At 35.0% G+C, this 21,410-nt stretch overlaps 1 protein-coding gene across 2 annotated transcripts in view; it reads right to left on the reverse strand.

The window, feature by feature from the left end:
• Positions 1-1,041: 1,041 nt before the first annotated feature.
• chrm2a (cholinergic receptor, muscarinic 2a) overlaps positions 1,042-21,410 on the reverse strand; it is a 191,354-nt gene continuing 170,985 nt past the window's right edge. For both annotated transcript variants that reach the window (XM_015353108.2, XM_015353107.2), the window contains exon 3: positions 1,042-13,853. In XM_015353108.2, coding sequence (XP_015208594.1) covers positions 12,303-13,784 — 1,482 coding nt within the window. In that variant the 5' untranslated portion in view covers positions 13,785-13,853 and the 3' untranslated portion in view covers positions 1,042-12,302. The remainder of the gene's footprint in view (positions 13,854-21,410) is intronic.

The raw sequence follows: 21,410 nt of genomic DNA on the forward strand, positions 1-21,410 counted from the left end.
AAAACTCACATAAATCCAGGGATATCATACAGACTCCACATAGATAGCACTTGAGGTCCAGAATTGAACTCTATTCCTTGTAAGACAGTTCTAATTGTACAATTTATGTTAAGATTAATCTGGAGCGTGTGTTTTGTATACAGTATACAAAGGAAGCTTATGAACAGATACAGTATATCTAAGAAAATAATTTAGGTGGAGAGCTGCATCAGCATGCGTAGGCTGCAAAGGAACAATAGGTTTATTCCATGCTTAAAAGAGAAGAAAGAAAACATGTTTCAACTGTGGAGCCTTCCTCTGGAACCTGAATAATTGTGGAAGATGTCATATATCATTATATTTTAATAATAATTCCTTACATTTAAATGTAGTGCGTTTCTGGACACACCACTCAAAGCGCTTTATAGTTAATGGGGACTCCCCTCCACCACCTCCAATGTGCAGCATCCACCTGAATGATGCGATGGCAGCCATAGTGCGCATGGTATACTCACCCCACATCAACTATCAGTGGGGAGAAGTTCATAGATGGGGATCATTAGGAGGCCATGTTTGGTAATGGCCAATGAGAAATATGGCCAGGATGCCAAGGTTTCACCCCTACTAGTATGAGGAATGCTCTGAGATTTTTAATGACCACATAGAGTCAGGATCTTGGTTTAATGTCTCATCCAAAAGATGCAACTTATTTTACAGTATAGTGTCTCCATCACTATAATGGGGCTTTAGGACCCACATAGACAGCAGGGTGAACACTCCCTGCTGGCCCCGCTAACATCTCTGCCAGCAGCAACCTTAGTTTTTACTAGGAGGTCTCCCATCCAGGTACTGGCCAGGCTCATGATTGTGATTGTGAGCTCTGTGATTGTATAATTTATGTTCAAATGTAATAAAGCATATTAGAGATGTGAATTTGTTCCAGTTTGTGAAAATGTGGAGTGCAGTAGTGGCAGGACTGATCATCACAGTTTTTGTTTAAAAAATATAAGTAGAGTGAGCCTAAATATGTATTATAAAAGTATAAAATGACAAGTACACACATTTGTGCCTAATTTATATTTTAATTGAATATAACATTTTCCAAAGAATATGACACAACATATACATTGACTGCAGTTTCTAGTACAGGATTTTAGGAGGCCTGCGGTTTCACCGTAAGATTATCTTCAAAAGAGTTAACATCTCATCTGCACCCTTAAAAGAAGTCAAAACAGTTACATCTAGAACAACAGTGGGGGACATTCAGATAGCTATTACTTGTACTGTATATACTGTACAGTTTAACTATACTTCATAGATATTACATGTATAGTATATTTATAATTCAAACATATTCTGCTGATGGATAGCTATCTACTGTATGAAAGAAATCACAAGCCACAGTCAATGAGAGCACAATGATGTTCTACAAACTTTAAGCAACTAAAAATTATATCCTACAGTATACTGTATGTTGGGGCTAAGGAGGTCTTTCTCTTTCTTTCTTAGTTCTCAAAGTATTCTTTAAGGGTGTAAACCTCCTAAAACAGATGCCATTAAGAAAGTGAACATTCAGATTTCCCTCAGGGAAACTTTGAGTACTTTTTCTTAACTCCTTCAAAATGTCTATGTCATTTCCTCTTTCCTCATTTTTATCTCACCTGATGCTTTGAGTGGGAATCCAGTTTTCTCACACATTACAATTGCAGGATCTGCCGAGTTTCAAAAGCAAAGCTTTAAATATCATTGCCAAAAGATAATTCCTGGCTCCTCATATGGATATGTCCAGTCTAACCAACAACAATTTCCAATAGTATTTTCTATCCCATTGTGACCAAGTCAAGTATCTCTTAGGCCTCTGTTCAGATTAAATAGTATGGTATGCAGGTTTCAGTTTAGTTATTGTCCTAACTTCCATTTCCACAGCTACCTGATTTCTTTTGGGTTTTCATATTAGTCTTTTCCATATGACTAGTTTATTCTGCTTCCTAATAACTCATCCAAACATTCACTTTTCCCCATTAAGCTGTTCCTACCTTACTGAGGTTATTATGTGAGGCATCAATATGCAGTTTTTTCTCTATTTGAGATATATTCCATTTGTGATACTCATTCTATTCATTCTGAGTTTCTCTTGGCAAGTGGTGATGGGTACACTTTGACAAAGAGCGCAAGAGTAAATCTCCTTGAATTTAGACTCATAAACCACTTTCACTTCTATCCCATTTCATCAGAAAATATTGAATTTACATCTTTATACATCATGTTACAAGAGACAAACATATTTATAATGTTTATACAAAAACATTTATTTACACTATGATATTTTCAATGAAAGTTCTGCCGCTTTTATAATTAAAAATTCCCTCATTCCCTTAGAATCATCAGTGACTCGATTACTGACAGCCTTTTTAACTAAAGTTTCTCCTGTGTACTAGATAACTGTCTTTGTCTTTCAAAGATCCCAGCAGGGCATGCTCGAGGCTGCCTGCTATATGATCAAAATGTGAAGAAAACAGATACCACTGGTTAATCACTGAGAACATGATTTGTCTCTGTAGTGAAGTCATAAATGATCCTTACAAAAACACTAACTTCACCACACAAATACTCACATATATACAGTAGATGCAAAGTCATACACAGTGTACATAATATAAATGGCCAGCAATTCTATTTATAGTTTATAATGCTTTCCCTGTTTTGGCCATTCCATGGTGGGGAACCATTATGTGCTTAGAAACAGCAAGTATTTTAGACGAAGGCTTCTAGGAGTGGCCCAGGCAACACCCTCATCATCCTAATCATACATTTTGGTTTCTTTACAATTTCATAAAAACATGTTTTCAGTATACATAGTGTATATATTTCCACACTATGATTTCTGTTTGCTTGCCACAAAATTAAACATATTTATATACAATGTGCTATTCTTGATTTGAAAATTACTGCAGCTGATATATAAATTTGCTGAAATACAGTGCAGTGCATGTATTCTATTTTTTTGCAGTATTTGATAATAGGATACACGATTAAAATACAGTAGATGTGTGCCTTTGTTTTTTCTCGTGTTTTTGATTACAGGATACTATGAAACCCTTATGTAATTGCAACATTTGATAAAAGGCCTAGAGATATGGTATGGTTCAAGCTATGGTCAGGACTAGGTTTTTGTTATTAAAATCTAATTAATGTATGGTTGAATTTGATTATCACATTTATGTCACTCTATTAATATTTTTGATCAATAGATAATATGATAATGATAATAAAACAATTCCCCTCCATAAAAAAATACAACATTCAAACATGGGATGCTAGCCATTTGTATCTTGTAACATTCCAATTTAAATGTTAAATGTCTCCTGGGTAGTAGACAAAGTTCCTCTTGATACTACCTACAGTACATCTGCATCTGCTGGTAGTAATTGCTGTTGAGACACAACCCCTCTTTTTTGCTTTTACTCATTTAATCCCAGTGGAGGCAAGGAACTTTAAATAAGTGAGTTACTCAGGAGTCCCCTCACTACGACTTGTTTTTAAATTTCCTTTAAAACAAGAAAACAAGGAAAGCCATATTTTTAGATTTATTGGTTTATTTTTTCCATTCTTGGAATGTCCATTTACTCATTCATTTTTTTTTCCAAGGTCTTACCCATGGAATAGATGCAGTCATCTAGAATGCACATCAGGTAACTTTACAGATGAAAACGGGAATGTCTTGCACCTTGATGGTTGCATTGTGTCCTTCCAGTCAGGAGAACTGGGAATGAGAGTAACCCTTTTTATAATTTCTGCAGCAATGTTGTCTTTATAATGTCACTTTGAAGTGTAATGGAAAATGAAACTGTCACTAAAGCGACCACTAGGCCAGCTGGAGAGAAAGAAAATAAAGCTCTTTTCAAGCACTGGAGTTTTCCCCTAATGACTGCCTGTGTGGAAGTAATAATATTGTATGTTGTGCCTGTTCTCCTTCTACTTCCTGTCTCCTTAGTATGAGTGCATGTGTTTAATCCCCCAGATCTGGACATTCTGTTGGCTTTATAAACTCAGTTCATTCTATGTAATGCATTGTAGATATCTGATGATTTTTAATATAAATGTTTTCTTCTCAGTTTAATATCTGATACATCTCCAATACAAATGGTGGTGCACAACAGTGTGAAACACTTCTGTAAGCAGGGCAGCTGATAATTGTTTGCAGTGCATCTTATTTGATTTTTGGTTGCAGCAAGGACATTTTTTCTCTTGAATTTTGTCTCACAACCCCCCAAAGGCTTTATTATGTATTTTGATTACTTGCTCTGACATGAGGAGACAAAAACAAAAGACAAATATTTACAATGCTTTTGGGTTTTGTGAGTTGCATTTATTAATTTTACATTTCTAAAATAATTTTAATTTTATGTTTAAATGGGTCTGTTTAAAACAGAACAAAAACTGTCTCCTTCATAGCACAGCATTTAGTTTTTATTTCAGCACCACACGTTAGAGAGTTCTGTGAAGTAATATTCACAGATATACAAACTGTACATTAATTACAGTATTGGCACATTCATCTATAGTATGTGCAATTATCTATACAGCTTTGCAAGCAACCACTAAAATGATATTAAAATGTTTCAAAAGGTGCACACTGTATCTCAACAATATACAGTAGCTGCAAATTGCAATGTTAATAATTTACAAATGTTGAACTAAATGAAGTTCAAACTTGTATCTGCTTTCAATACAACTAACAGTACGTGACATATAAATTGAAATCACTACTGAAAATTTATATTTTTGTTATTTTTTTTTTAGTTTAAAGCCAATAGATATAATATATTTTTATAATTAAAATTTAAATTAAAAGTATTTGATTTCTTATTACTATTTATAAATAATTACTAGTAATTATGTATACTGTATGTAATTAACATAATGATAATTATTTTCATGTTATTCAATATTGTGACATATCTCATTTGGAGTTTTAACAAATCTAACAAATGTGTTAACAATATCCTGTCTCATTAATGTAATCATTGTATTTAATGAAATTGTTTCCCACAAGTATGCACACGGTATGATTTGTACAGGAAAGCACTAATGGTTTAATAAACATGTAATACTGCACCAATTTGTCTGACAATCACAAGCAGCTGTGGTACTTTAAGGATTCACTGAGTCACTTGGCAGTTTACCAGAGTTGTGCAATCCTGCATCAGATTATTAGAAAATATAAAATGATTCACTGTTGTCCATGGTAAAAGGTGCCTTCCACTGTATACCAGCTGACACATGGCTCATTCTAGATGGATGCATGTATACGTCAATGAGAGAAATGTTGTTATATTCAGTGACTTCAAGAAATCTGATTATTTTAGCATGTTCACAGACATGCTCTGTAAGTGTGGTGCTGGTACCCCCAGAATAGGAAATATAGGTTAGCCAGTACACTACAACTTGACAGTTTTCAAGATATCGGGGTATACAAAAGAAAAAAGTAAAACCTTACATGGGATAATCTGGTATTTATTGGTCAGTGCTGCTAGTCTGCAATACAAATTGCTGCACTATATGTCATTTAGGAATTTGATGAAAAAAGTCCCCACACTTTTTCATTGAATTTGTTTTGGAACTAAAGAATATTGGGAAAAGCAAAATCTAACATTTTTCTTCATTTTTCAGACTTTTTCTTGTAGACAATGGTGTTAAGTTCCAACACTGAAACTCAGTTATTATTACCATGTAATGTTTTGCTGATGCAGCCAATGTATCAAAGTGTGATCACTAACTTTAAATACAGTGTGTGGAAAAAAATCTTCACTAAAGCACATTTTGTTTTTGGACATTTTGTTTTGAAAAGAGTGGGTGAGGCTATCCATCCATTTCTATTTATTTTCATGGGTTATAGGTACAGTACTTTAAATATACATACAAGTGTTTAAACTATTTGCTGGGCATGTACTTAATTCCTAGAGGGATATTAATTCCCCTAAACCATTTTGCTTTAAGTTGTATTATTTAGGAACATAACCAGAACTTACGGTGGGATCTTCTGAATTTTAGCTGCAAGTGAAACATACAGTCAATCTAACTTATAGTCCCTAACATGACTCTATTTCATTAATTCCTATGGCAAGAGCCTGCCACTTTAAGTCACAAGGGCAATTTATTAGAGTTTAATTAAACTCTTATGGTCTAGAAACCTCAATATTTATATTGTTACTTTGGTGAAAAATAATTCTATATACTGTATACCATTTCGTTGAGTTCCAACACTTCAGGTCCCTAGCCCCTACAGTATGTATAACATGGTTCAAATATATTCTCCATAGTGTAATGCCTGTAATTTTTGGGGGATACCTGAAAGGTTTACAGGTATTACAATGGACAACCAAAAATATGACTATTCAGATATTCACAATTACAGTAGGTGTTACTTGAGAACTCTTGGTTGCAGCATTGCAGAACTTTGAAATAACGCACTTGAAAAGTGAATATTAATAATATTTCACATAACCACCCTGCAAATCTTACAGATTTTAAAGATATGTACCTGTAACAACATGTACAGAAGTGTGAATAAACGTAAGGTGCACAATAAAATGTTGTCCTTCCTTGAATTCAAAATAGAAAAGCCAAAAAATATGTCTTTTAGACTTTTACATTTCCTATAACTATTATAGTTTTATATAGTTCATACAAATAATGTGAGTACCAAAATAACTCTGTGTACTGGAGGTTGCCACTTGGGATGGTATTTTCCATAATTAGATTGGTATTAAAAACAGCAAAAGAAGAGTTAAACCAAAATCACCTGACATATGGTAAAATAATCTTATTCAGAGAGCCAAATAACACAGACATCACTATATTACTTTTATGGCCATCATTCAATACAATATGAAAATATTGTATTGAACTTAAAATCCGTTTTAAGTTAGTGTTCTATGTATTATTATGATCTTAATAAATTGGTCATGCTGTGACTGCGTTATATCAAGACAATAAAAAATGTGTTCACCAAATTTTCCTGACACTTATTTTCATTACTCTTAAACTGTATGGTCTTGCTTTAATTTCAGTTTAAACATTGAAAATATGGTTAAAAATCAATAGAGTTCATGTTTCCAAACATGACTACAAATGCTTCTGTTGAAAAATAATTGTACTGGTAAAAGCTTATTATTTGTGGGAAAACAAATGCATCGTAGGTTAAAGGCACTTTTTTTCTTCATAATTCAATAGAACGATCTTTAGTGACATTTACCACATTTATGCAAACTGACACTTCATTTTCTTGGAAATGTTTCCCTTCATGAATAATCTGTCAAGAAGACAATAACAACTAACATGATGGTCAGCAGAGAAAGCAGATGGCTGTGTGGACCTACATTATGCCCTAGTTTAGGATGATTGATTTTGAATACCTTTGTTGTATCACAATACCCTTCACATGGCCATATCAACAGACATACTGTAAATACTGTATAACTTAGAGAGAACTCTAACTTACATTTTAGCAAGATGTACAGTATAATTCTACAGTACTATTATGTAATCACTTAACACCTGATTTAATATAATGTAATTCTTGCCAATTGTGTGTCATTTAGCTTGATATCTGCTTACATTTAAGCTATAAAAAACAGTACATGAAAAGTTTAACATACTAATGTTCACCATCAATAGTTCTGTTTGATATCTGCTGCCAAGATTTATGTACTATAGTAGATAGGTTACCACAAAATAGAATAAACAAATTATATAAAAAACTGGATTGGGTTAGTCATTCCCTGACCAGGAAATTAACAAATTAACAAATCTACCAAAATAAAACTTTAGTCAACTTCTTTGAAGACACACTGATTCTGAATATGTCAGAGTAATAATTAAAAACAACATTTAAGTGCTCCACAGAAGTGAGTTCCATCAGTTTGTGCAGTATTTGTGAGTCATATTTTAATTCTTATGTGACAGTAAGCTATATATTGCTTCTAAACATAATTTAGTATTTTTATTATCCCTTGCAGTATTTTCTGTTGCCATTTTGTCTACTTGTCATTTTAAAAGTAGGAGGCTAATCTCACTGCCTTCTGTTTATTAATTATTTGCAAACCTGAAAAATATTCTTCACTTAAATGTTATGTCAAAAAAGATTTAGTACTGTAACTTTAAACATTATCTAAATCGTTTATGGCAGCCAAGTGGAAGGCAGGCTCAACCCTCCCTGGCAGTGCAAGATCCATTTTCATTCTAAGGCTATTGACAAATTCCTGGATAAGTTGCACAAATTAAACTAAACACTTAGCTGTTAAAGTGAATACTTACATACTCTTGCATCACTCAGATGACAGGCTTAGTAATAGATTAATCAAGTATTCTGTGCCCAAGGACTTTCAAGAGAGCTTCATAGTGTGTGTGTTGATGAAACACAGGCACATGTCCACTTATCAGACAAATGGTCCGCTTTGAATTGGGATAACAGCCTCCAAAGAGCTGGATTACTAATTCTACTGCTTACTAAATCATACACAATATATCCTTACCTTCTCATGCTACCATGCCTTGAGCAACCAAGAAAGCATTCAGATTATGTGCATTTGTAAGATGGGACTTATTTAATTTTCAGATCTGATGAATAGTGCAATAATTCTGAATATCCATTGTTTCCTGCCTAGGGTTTACAGTTAGGTGGAAAACCATATCAACACTTACATGAGAGTGTACATAAGAATGTAAACTGTCCTTTTAAAATAAAAGGACAGCAAACACATCTAGTGCATTTGTTATTTTGAAATAGTCTTTCTTGTATTCCTCAGTTTTGATTGGCAATTGTCAAGCAACTTGACTTATAACTACATTTTACTACTTAAAAAGTGAAAGATAAAGAAAGGAAGTACTGCATATTCTATGAGAAACTCACTGTTGAACTATCTGCCATTTTCACACTCTGATTACAGCTGAGTTTGTACTAAATGGTGGCTCGGTTCAGCTTTCACAGGCAACACAGCAAGTCACAGGGTTTAATGTCACACGGCTGGAGGTAATGACATAAGGCAGGCTTGAACCAGCAAAAACAGTATCTAAATTAAAGGGCTCAACTTGTGCTCTATTTACACTTTTACCGGTGTATTCACTTGAGAGGCCCATAATTCACCTTTCTAGTGATGATGACTATATTATATATACTGTATTAAATATGCAAATTCTAGATTCCAAAAGTTCCTAATATATTTTTCATTTTATCCCTCATTACAATGTCTGAATTTTACATGTTAATTCATACATTTTAATAAAATGAAATGTCATTCTTTATTTTTGTATCTGCCTACTATTTACAGTACATGATTTCATGTTGCTTCGTGTGTTTGTGTGTTGCTATTATGTTAAAATTTTGGGACTGAAGTTAAAGATTTCCCCCCCAAAATTCCCTGCTGGAAAATAAAAATTTAAAGATTTGAAGAATTCCCATTTAAATTGCCCTTTCTTTTAGAGAAAGACAAAAATGTAAATATTCATACTCAATTAAACACAGTGATGAAATGCACTCTGAAATGAAATAATAAGATAATAAGTAAGGGGGCAGGTAATTCTGGACCATGGGCATACAGTAGAATATATTAAGAAATAATATATTAATAATAATAATAATAATAATAATAATAATAATAATTTTCTAGATTGTAGTTCTAGATGTAATTGTAGGTGTTCTTGGAGAGGTCGTAATCTTACTCATTTAAGTCTCTGTAAATGTAACTGTGTTAGCAGCATGGCATGTACCTAAAAAGAACTATTTCTGTAATTTGATAGCATCTCTAGCTCACTTTTTAAAGAAAGCTTACTCCAGAATGCACAATGACAGACAATTGTGTTTAAAAAAACTATTATATGGATTTTTATGATTACTTTCTGGTACAAGCCATGCATTTCTTTGTATTTATTTTGTAGCATGCATGAGAAATATCTATTTCAACACATACTGTAAACATGTTCTCTGATTTTGTTTTAAAATTGAACAGGTAAGGTGGTATACAGCAGTAGGATCAATTCTAAAAAAATAGCAATGCTGAAAATCATTTTATTTCACTATCTTGCTCAACATCACTTTAATTAATGTCATATAGTCTAGCAGGAGATGTTCTATCTCCAAAGAATGGTAACATGTGATTTCATATTTTCTCCTGCCAGACAAAAGAAACACATAGGACTTTTATACTGCATGTTTTTTTTCCTCTTAATATCCATGTTCAGTTATAGTCCCTTGACAGTCAGGAGCTGTAGCTTTCAAAGGTTTCAGATAAGTATTTAAAGCAAAAAAATAAGATATCCGATATTTAAAACTATATTTTAATATTGTTTTAAATTTTCATATTTTGAAATACTTTTTTTACTTTTATGTGAGTAAAACACTAGTTGCTATAAAAGTAAGAAAGTTTCAAATGAGAGGAGGTTGAAATCTTGCTCAAATCTTGCTCATTTGGTATTTACTGTAAGTGACTATACAGTTTAGTATTGAGTGAGTATTAATACTTTAGTATAAAAGGTTTGTCTACTTTTTGAAGGAGGCCATGGTTTACAACTCAACCAGGAGAGTTTTGTTATAATGAATATTAATCTTGGTACTGGAACATTAATGCCAGCGTAGCCACAAACTGGCTGCAGTGTTACTGTGGGCTGGTTAATGATACACCTTTATAGTGGGTGACAAGCAGCCTAAAGGCAATACTATAAAAGATGCTCTATACCACGTTGCAGCTATTTTGGAGAACTTTCTTTGCCTTGAGAAAAAAACAATTTGTTTCTTTTTTTCAGACAATGTCACAATTAAGCACTTTACATATTTCATAAACAATAAGAGAATCCCTTAATGGAGTTTATAACGAGTGCAGGAAGGATGACAACAGCCAAGTTCAAACAGCCTCAGCTGCCCTGAATCATAATCATTCCTTAATGTCATTACCTCACCTTAGAAATGATAAATACCATACATATATGCCTTTTCTTTCCTCACATTTGTCTTTTGCACCCCTCTTCCACTCCATATCCACCTTTGCAGGCCCTTTTGGGTCACATCTCACGCCACATGGGAGTCTTAGTCTCCACTTCCTGCGGCCAGGCCAATATTTACTTTGACTAAAACACTCAATAAACATTTTAATTACATTGAATTCTTGGGTGTTGTGAATCCTAATGAATAATAGCTTGTCACAGTACTAAAATAAAGCTGTGCTTAATATTATAATTATATTTATAATGTACTGTATTTGTAGCAAACCATTCTAAAATGTGGATCAGCCAAGTTAACAGAATGTCATGTGGAAAATGGCTAAGTATTGCATTGCATGTGGCCTTGGTAGTGAGGTGCTGGGTATAAATATTCAACAAATAGTCAAGTTATGGTGAATCAAGCCTCACAAGAGATAGTAAAGGAAAGATATTCCATTGATGACAGAGCATAAAACTATGGTAGAGACTCTTTTGTAGTGGACAAACCAGAAGGAACTTGCTTGGGCCACTTGCTGTCAAAAGCATATACTGTACATACACACAGACACATAAGCTACTATGTTCCCCACCACACTGGCTGCAAGTGTGACACAATCACAGGGAATAAAGAAAGAAAATCCCTCCTGTGTGCGTCTCTTCAAAGACTTCATCCCAGTTTCCTCACTTTCTTACTCATCTTCCATTCATAGTTTTATGAGTAAAGTCTTTACATTATTTTTGACAAATACTATATATACAGGTATTTCATTTGTTTTATACTGAAATACAAACACTGTTTGTCATTTCAGTCAGCCCTATTTTCCCTTAAAATGTGTGTTGTATTTAGTAGCACAGAAGCACTTCCTTTTTTCAAGTTTGAAGACTTTTTAGTTATGTTCTTTACAGTTTCTGAGAAAGTTGTCAATATGCATGTTTGTGTGTGTGTTTCTCTGTTTGTCTCTGTGTGCCTATGTGAATTTTAATGGCAAATAATATGAATATGAGCAACAGTTCAGTTCTGTACCTAGTTAACTATATATATGCTTTAGTTTGCTTAATTTGTTAACATGTATGTTTTATTTTCTGTGCTTTGTGTTTGTATATGGTCAGGTATGGCATGCAGATAACTTCTCTGAGATAACTTCTCATCTCTCCCTTATTCAGTGCTTTTTCTGTCCATCTGCAAACTTAATATCTAAAAACGCAATTGTTTTCTTCACATGACATATAAGAAATTACCAACTCTTGTCTTCTCGCTTGGTTGCAGTTGCATTTGTGTAAAGTGCTACAATAAGATTTGTTAACATAGAAAAGTAATTGAAAAAAGAAAAAAAAACTTTTTTTTTTCATCTGGCTGCTCCAATATTCTTGTACTGACAGAGAAGGAGGTGTTTGAATGTCTTTTTGAAGGTGGCATTACAGAGAGCATAGCAAGCAGGGTTGATGGTGCTATTGATGTAGCAGAGCCAGTAGCCAATAGTCCAGACAGTGTTAGGAACACAGCTGGAGCAGAAAGTGTTGATGAGAACCATGACATTGTAGGGAGTCCAGGTCACAATAAAAGCCAATAGAATGGCAAGGATTGTCCGAGTAACCTTTTTTTCCCGTGATGGGGGTGTTTTCTTCTTCTTTGGGGGTTGCTTTGTCATCTTCACAATTTTACGAGCTACTAGGTTCTGCTTCTCCACACCTGGGATAATTTCAACTGTAGTGTTGGATGTGGCATAGCAGTCTCCCTTTGGGGATTTTGTCACAATTTTGATACAAGTGAGTTTGGATCCTTCAGCCTTGGCACGATGGCGGGCAGGGGCTTGGCTGGGTGTTGTACCCAAATCCTTAGCAGGCAACACTGACTCCTCATCCTTCAGGTTGGAAGCCACAGCACTAACTGAGGTGGAATCATTGGAGCTCTCCTTCTCTTCCCCTTGGCCACAGGTCTCCATACCTCCATCTTCTCCTGTTGTAGAAGGGGCTTTACCATTTTGAAGCTTTCCGTCATGTTGGTTGGCCAGGTGTTGATTCTGATTCTGATTCAGGACCTGCTCCCTTTCTACTTCCTCTGCATTCACATTATTGTTGTTGGGTTTGACAATTTGTCCCCGCACCAAACTTGGGGAGAAAGCCTCCTGGTTGCCAGAAGGTTTCCTATGATCCTTCTTTATGCGGCTTTTGCTGGCCATGGAGATCTGCCAGTAGAGAACCATCATAATGATGACAGGCAGGTAAAAAGCTGCGATGGCTGTGCCGAAGGTGACTGCAGCATTGGAGAAAAATTGGATGTAACACTCTCTTTCAGGTACAGTTCGCCCCCCAACTATGAATTGCCAGAACAGAATAGCTGGAGCCCAGAGGATAAAAGACAGGACCCAGGCTGCAGCAATCATCATACCAGCCATCTTTGTGGTTCTCTTAACTGGGTAGCTGAGAGGCTTAGTGACACAAAAATAGCGGTCAAAACTGATGATGAGCAGGTTCATTACTGAGGCATTGCTGACCACGTAATCGAGGGCTAACCACAGATCACAGACAACAGGCCCAAGGGGCCAGTAGCCAATGACAGTGTATACTGTGTACAGATTCATGGAACAAACCCCAATGATAAGGTCAGCACAAGCCAGACTGAAGAGGAAGTAGTTGTTGACAGTTTGCAAGTTCCTGTTTACCTTAATGGAAACCATGACCAGGATATTCCCAATAACTGTGACCAGACTAAGTGATCCTGCCACGAGAACAATAAAAACAACCTCCACTGTCTTGTAGGGGCTTTCTGGAAGTATGAAACCTGTGTCATTGCCTTGAGAGGCATTTGTGTATGTATAGTTGGCCATTTGGAATCCCTTCTGCTTTCACTTAGTCTCCTGCTGTCAGCTGGGACAGAGTTTTGGAGCCACCTACACCTAGGTAGAAAAAGAGAAAATGACATATGTTTAGATATTGATCAGAGTACCAGATGTTACGCTTGTCTTCATATTGTCTTCTGACTAATCATGTAAGGGCTAAAATATACACTATGTAAAGATGCTCTCAATCATTGAAAGATATAGTATAATAATGTAAAGTAGAGTAAGACTAAAGATAATAAAGTACCACAGTACTATGAAGTACTATGATAGACTTATTTTATGTAATATTCTCTATTCTCATGCAGGTTTTGACTTCACACCTTTCTCCACCCATTTCCACTTGCTCTTCCTGAGTGGCCTCTCAATCCTCCTCCACTTTCACAGCTTTTATTCTCCTGTGCTATTAAATCTTTGCCGTCTACCCTGTCTTTCTCACACCTGAAAAAGACTTCACGGCCAAAACGTTGTTTCCTTTCTTTTCTTTTCAGCGTGGAATAAACCCGTTACCTGTTCCTATGCAGCCTATGCATGCCTATGCAGCTACCTACTTGAAGTACAGATTAGGTGTATCTATAGATTAGGTGAAACTACTATGTAGCAAGGTGCTCATTGGTGTCTCTTGCCAGCAGCCATATCACCCTGTACCTCACAACTGGCAACCTACTGAAGCTAAGCAGGTGTGAGCCTGGTGAGTACCTGGATGGGAGACCTCTAGTCTAGTATAGTTAAAGTGTACAGTATATACAGTACAAGTAATAGCTATCTGAATGTCCCCCACTGTTGTTCTAGATGTAACTGTTTTGACTTCTTTTAAGGGTGCAGATGAGATGTTAACTCTTTTGAAGATAATCTTACGGTGAAACCGCAGGCCTCCTAAAATCCTGTACTAGAAACTGCAGTCAATGTATATGTTGTGTCATATTCTTTGGAAAATGTTATATTCAATTAAAATATAAATTAGGCACAAATGTGTGTACTTGTCATTTTATACTTATATAATACATATTTAGGCTCACTCTACTTATATTTTTGAAACATCAGTCCTGCCACTACTGCACTCCACATTTTCACAAACTGGAACAAATTCACATCTCTAATATGCTTTGTTACATTTGAACATAAATTACACAATCACAGAGCTCACAATCACAATCATGAGCCTGGCCAGTACCTGGATGGGAGACCTCCTAGTAAAAACTAAGGTTGCTGCTGGAAGAGGTGTTAGTGGGGCCAGCAAGGGGTGCTCAACTTGTCGTCCCTGTGGGTCCTAATGCCCCAGTCTAGTGATGGGGACACTATACTGTAAACAGGCGCTGTCCTTCGGATGGGATGTAAAACCGAGGTCCTGACTCTCTGTGGTCATTTAAAATCCCAGGGCATTTCTTGAAAAGAGTAGGGGTGTAACCCCAGCGTCCTGGCCAAATTTCCCATTGGTCCTTACCAATCATGGCCTTCTAAAAATCCCTCTCTATGAATTGGCTTCATTACTCTGCTCTCCTCCCCACTGATAGATGATGTGTGGTGAGCGTTCCGGCGCATTATGGCTGCCGTCGCATCATCCAGGTGGATGCCGCACATTGGTGGTGGTGGAGGGGAGTCCCCATTACCTGTAAGGCACTTTGAATGGAGTGTCCAGAAAAGCGCTATATAAGTATAAGCTATTATTATTATTATTATTATTATTATTATCATCATCATATAGTATAATGTTCATATAGATTATTGAACAAAAAGTACCACGGAAGGTGAAAATGTAAAATTGATTTCAATTTTACAATAATACATTAAATAAGCAAGCTAGTGCTTTACCCAAATGAAATCCTTTCATTTACAGAATAAATAACAAAATAACTCAATCAATATTTCAACATATAAGTTTTTAATATAGTGTTTTTATATATTGTAGGTTACATGCAGAAACATTAATTGAAACATTTCCTCCAGGAGAATTAAAAAATAAAGTTTTACATAATTCATGTAGTTTATAAGATTCTGTTCAATATTTCCAAACTTTTTGTTAAATTTCTCTGTCATACAATGCATATATAAATTGAAATTACATATCATCAATATAAATTAAGTTGAAATGCACAACATCCACACTGCATAAAAATACATATTTTAAAAGCAAATGTTTCCAATAAAATTGTGTCACATGAGTTCCACTCAATTATCTTTAACTCCAGTAAGTGAATTATACAACGTAAATTAGCAGGCTATCATATGTCTAGGAAGCATAGATGTTTGTTAATCAAGAACTACTGCCTTGAATGTAATAACAGAGCACCTTTGCCCATGTATATTGATTAGATAGGAGATGTTTATGCTGATTTATTCTTAAAGCTTACAGTATGTTTCAGGAAGTGATATTTGAGAGAATTCACAGAATGAATTTATAACAAATGTTTGGGAGGGATGACAACAATCAGACTCAGCTGTCAGTAATTCATAATCAATCTTGACATAATGTACTCAACTAAACATTATAAATACTATCTACAACTTAGCAGCTACTCCTTGGTCACGCCACATTCTGCATGGGGGTCCTAGCCTCCTCATGCTATGGCCAGGTGGTTAGCCATTGGCAAAGCAGGTTAAGAAAAACGTATAATGACAAAAAATTTAATAAGCCTTTTAATATGCTTGATTCTTGAGTGTTGTTATTCCTAGTGAATTAATACTTATGATTTCATTTCACTTATGTCTACAAAAAGACCAAAGTTTAAATGTGTAGTCTTGTCACTAGTATGTACAGACAGCTGTGTACTCAATAGTAATGTGTATGATCAAAGAATTGTGTAGGATTAATTTATAAACTCCTCGACTAAAATATAACTATCCTCATGTTAAAAATATGTTTCGACATAAGGTTAGTTCCTTGTAAGTCACAAAGATGTGTTGGAGTGAATCTGCTGACCTCAGAGATACAAAATATTTTACTTGTAAGAGGCCTGTTTTCAGTTAAATTAATCTGCTGTGTCTATGAAATATATGCAATTTCATCAATTTGCTATGATTCTGTCTTGAATCCAAAAGTCATAATATTTTAAAGGAGTCCTGTAGTCCAGTGTTTCTGTTACATTTCTAGTTTTGTATTAACATTAAATACAAAAAGTAACTTTAACTTTTAAATATAATGTAAAAGTGTAACTTTGACTTCGAATTGTATATTCTGCGAGATATAGAATACCCCCATCAAAAAACTGAAACATTATTTCAGGACTCCAGAGAAACTGAGCTGAAGCTCTCTCACTGAATCCAGCAAGGCATTCAAGGTATAACTGCAATAGTAAATTTTGTAGTAAAAGGAGTATTAAAGTGTGAGAAGGATGTTTCTTGTGAATTTCTGTTCTAATTACAACTGACATCAGGATTTTTATGATTAATTTGAATTAAACTGGTGATAAGAAACTGTATGGAATACACTAAAACAGAACACTGCATGTCTAGGAGTACCCCTTGGCAACCAAGTGAATAATTTGTAAAACACTGAAAGCCAACTTTGAATCTCATCAGAAAGGATTCACCTGTAGGAGTGACCTATGACTGATTATCACCTGTGGGAGAGAACCTACAGTATGTATTTATCAGTGTGGCATAGTCTATCACTCTCCCTGCTTTCTGGGACATCCACCTCATTATTTGAGTGGATAACCACTGAGTCTCTGCCCAAAATGAAATGCCATTCTGTTGCATTGCACATTAATCCTCACCCACAGTATGGTCACTTTTAACTATTGAAATGCCTCCTTACAGAGGTCCCCAAGAAATCCTGTCAGGACCACACATTCCCAATCCTACAGTTTTGTTTCCTGAGAGAATGCTGTATTTACTTTAAGTTCTTCCCCACCACTGTGCATGGAGACACAATGAGAATATTTGTATTAAAAAGTCAGTCACAGCAGATTCTCTGCTCGGTGGGATTATTCTTGTTGAGAGTTAATGTGCATCTCTTTCCTTAATGGGTAACACATCCCATTCTTTTATGTGGAAAAAGATTGTTCATTCAGACAAAGAAAGATTGCAAATGAGAGGAGGCCTTTCGGCCCATTAATCCCATTATGTTGCTACCAGCTAATTTACCCGAAAATCTCATCAAGCCGTTTCTTGAAACCCAGGGAATTGGCCTTGAAAGTGTGGCTGGGTAGCATGTCACAGACTCCCACAGTCTTTTGTGTAAAAATCTTCCTCATGTTCTTAGTTTTCAGCAATTCTTTACAGCTTTCTTATGTTCACATTTCATTGTTTTTGGAAAGTTGTAATAATTGAAGAAGACCACATCTAGGTATGTCTAGATATGTTTCTCACAATACATTTCAAGGACAATATGTGGTTCCATATTAAAACAACTTGGTGTTTTGCATATAAATATTGAATTACCCCCTTCTCTCATCTGCAACATTCAAAAATAGATAGTAACATTTATACAGTAAATGCCTGATGAGTAGTAATATTTTTTAATTGTACACTGTTTAGTTCAATAACAGATCAGCTAAATATTTTCTTATATTTTTTAAATATCACAGCCTTTCAAAATAAATGTAAAATATTGCGTTTCAAAAGTTTAAGAGATGTGAAAATGATTGTTTCACTGAAAAGTTTCTATTTTTTGTTAACCTACAAGCAAGGTCATAAAAAGGTTTTGGAAAATTCAGTAAATTCGAAACTGCTATGCTCATATCTGAAGGTCTGTTGACCCAGCCCCAGGGTGAATTAGCCAGCTTTTAGCTTGAGGTTTTAGTTAGGTTTGCTTTAGGCTGAAGACATTTCAAATGGGATTGCAGCATAATCCTAGGGTTCCACTGTCAACCCAGGAATAACTCCGCTATTATATAATTGCGTTATGGTTTGAGATTGGTTGGCCTGCAGGCTCTTACAGTAGATTTCGGCTGGGAATTGTAGAGTTAATGCTCAAATTAATTCTGTTCCTGCCCATGTTTCTATGCATTGGTATCCCTGTACACTTTAGATAGCTCAAGGCAAGAGGAGACTTCTGGGAGCCTGATATGAAGATATGAATCATTCAGATCCTGTGAATATGGACTCTTTGTGCAGAATGCTGCTGTAATACACAGATAATGTTTTCTGTCCATGATAGGAGAGGATAGGAGTGGGAATTGGAGACCTCTGGGTTCTCCACTTAAAATACTGCAATCTTCAGAGAATCTTTGAAACTTTTCATCAAAGCCAAAAATTTGAAAGAAAGTAATATTCATATCCAGTTTTCTGAAAATATACCAATGTTTCTAAAACAAAAAGATATATACAGTAAGATGTATCTATAATACAAACATTGTGAATGCAAAGCAGGAGATAATTTACAAAAGGATTCATTAAATGATTAATTTAATAAAAATTAAGATATCAGAAGTGTTTCAAGAAACAGCTGGAGGTAAGCTTTGCTCTCTGTGCTTTTAAAATTGTGCCGTGCATAAGATCCCACTTTTCCATAACTTTTATGTTAGCATGCTTTTCTGATATCTCAGATAAAGTCCCTGGGTGGTCATCACTATCATCCTACTTACAAATAATTTGAACTGGATTTAAAACAAATATTGCTTGTAATTTGTACAACATTTTATCCAGAGGAATCCCAAAGTGCTTGTAAACAGGAAGAAGTGTACTTTGTCTTCCACTGAAGGGTACACCTACTGTACATGTCCACCTACTGTTCATGTTTCCCATCCCAGTATTGACCAAAACCATCCTGCTTAGTTTGGGATACATGGTAATCTCAGGCTACAAAAGTATAGTGCGGCTGGCTGATTAGGAACAATGTCACAATTATTTTAATAAATACACACACAATGAACACTGTTTTCTTACTGAATGTGTTTAAAAACAGGTAGAATCAAAACACCACTAGCTGATGAGGTTTTCAGGTTTACATGTAGACTGTGTTATTTAAATCTTTATTTCAATATTTTTTATTAGATTACTGTTTTATCATCAATTATCTTTTGTAACACAAGATGATGCTCAGTCATCTATTCAATGGTAATGTATGCTAATGTTCACACCTCTCTACACCTATTCTGACTTCACACCTCTTGATTGGCCTCTCTTTCTGTCCCCTGCTCCCGCCTCTCGCTCCTCCTCTCTCCCATCTTTCGTTCTCCCGCTACATTACCTTTGCTTACTGCCTTGTCTTTCTCACACCTTAAGAAGGCTCTACGGCCGAAACGTGTTTTCTTTCTTATTTTTTTCAGCATGGAATAAACCTATTACTTGTTCCTATTCAATGCTAATATCAACTGAGCCTACTTCCCTTACATTTGTATGTCTCCTACAGCATGATGTCCTTGTGCAGGCTCAAATTTATCTTGCAAGCCTTTGGATATAATAATTACAGAAAACTAAAAATGTACTGAGATATGAAAAGAAAAGGTTGTGATTCCATATTATAAGTGGTTCAAATCTATAATGAATAATTTGAAATAACTGTTTACATCTGTAATACAAATCCAGCAGCTTTTCAAACAGTTTGGTACGTCAACTGGCAAGTCATAAAATACTTTTTAAAAGTGACAACATTAATTAATTAATTAATTAAGGTGTGGTTTATGAGAAGGAAAAACTTAAAATGAAGAACAAAATTGTATTTTGACAACTTATTATTACTATATAAGAGTTTCATATTTTACCTGAGAAGTTTTTGAACTGTAGATTTAAGTAGGAAGTGTTTTGAGAGAGATTTAGGTTAGCTGTAACAAAACCCTCAAAAATGAAAAACTGTCTGCTTGATAGTGACTGAAGATCCTGTACCTGTATCTAAATTGACATTGGAACGTTTGTCCCAAAATGTTCTAGCTTGACATTTGAAAATCTGTAAACTTCCCTCTGTTTGTAATATGAATAAAGATAACAGCTCACGTGTTACAGATGCAGCCATTCAAACTGCACTGTACAAACCCATACCACATGCAACTACCCACAAGCCACTGCAGCGTACTCTGGTATGTGATTGGCTGGCCAAAATGACCGACAGGGGCACTCATGGTGCATTGGTCATTATTAAAAATATTTCATCATTTAATCTCTTTACTGTGCATGCTTTAATCCACTTAGTATTGAATATTTATATGGAATTTTACAACTAAAGGGACATTTTAGTAGTTGAGCATAAAAAGAAGAGGAGCATAATGCGTCGAATGGTCATAAACGATATTAATTTAGGAACATAAACATATCATGTAAAATGTATATGGCTGGTATTGGTATTTTAAAGAACAAATACACACCAGTATTCCACTTTCTCCCTAAACATTTTAAGCATCAAAGCCTTACATGTCATTATTTTGGAAACGTTTTTACATGCTCCTTCTGACCATACTACGTTTATAAACTTTTTTAAAAGTGATAGTCTTTTAATGTTTTTCTGTGAATTCGCATGTTATCAGCATAAATAAAAGCATACTTTTAGAATTTGATTAACAGGGAATATAATATGGAAACACATATCTAAACAAATTAATAATGATATAATTACTGTATATTCATATACTGTAGCACAAACAGAACTATAAGACTTTCTATTGATATGTGTATTGCTGTTTCACTGCTTTCTATGTGGCTGTGGTGTGATGGCTTAAGTGCCTGCCTCATGAGTCT

The sequence above is a fragment of the Lepisosteus oculatus genome, chromosome 7, assembly GCF_040954835.1.
Source record: "Lepisosteus oculatus isolate fLepOcu1 chromosome 7, fLepOcu1.hap2, whole genome shotgun sequence".
Lineage (NCBI taxonomy): Eukaryota > Metazoa > Chordata > Actinopteri > Semionotiformes > Lepisosteidae > Lepisosteus > Lepisosteus oculatus.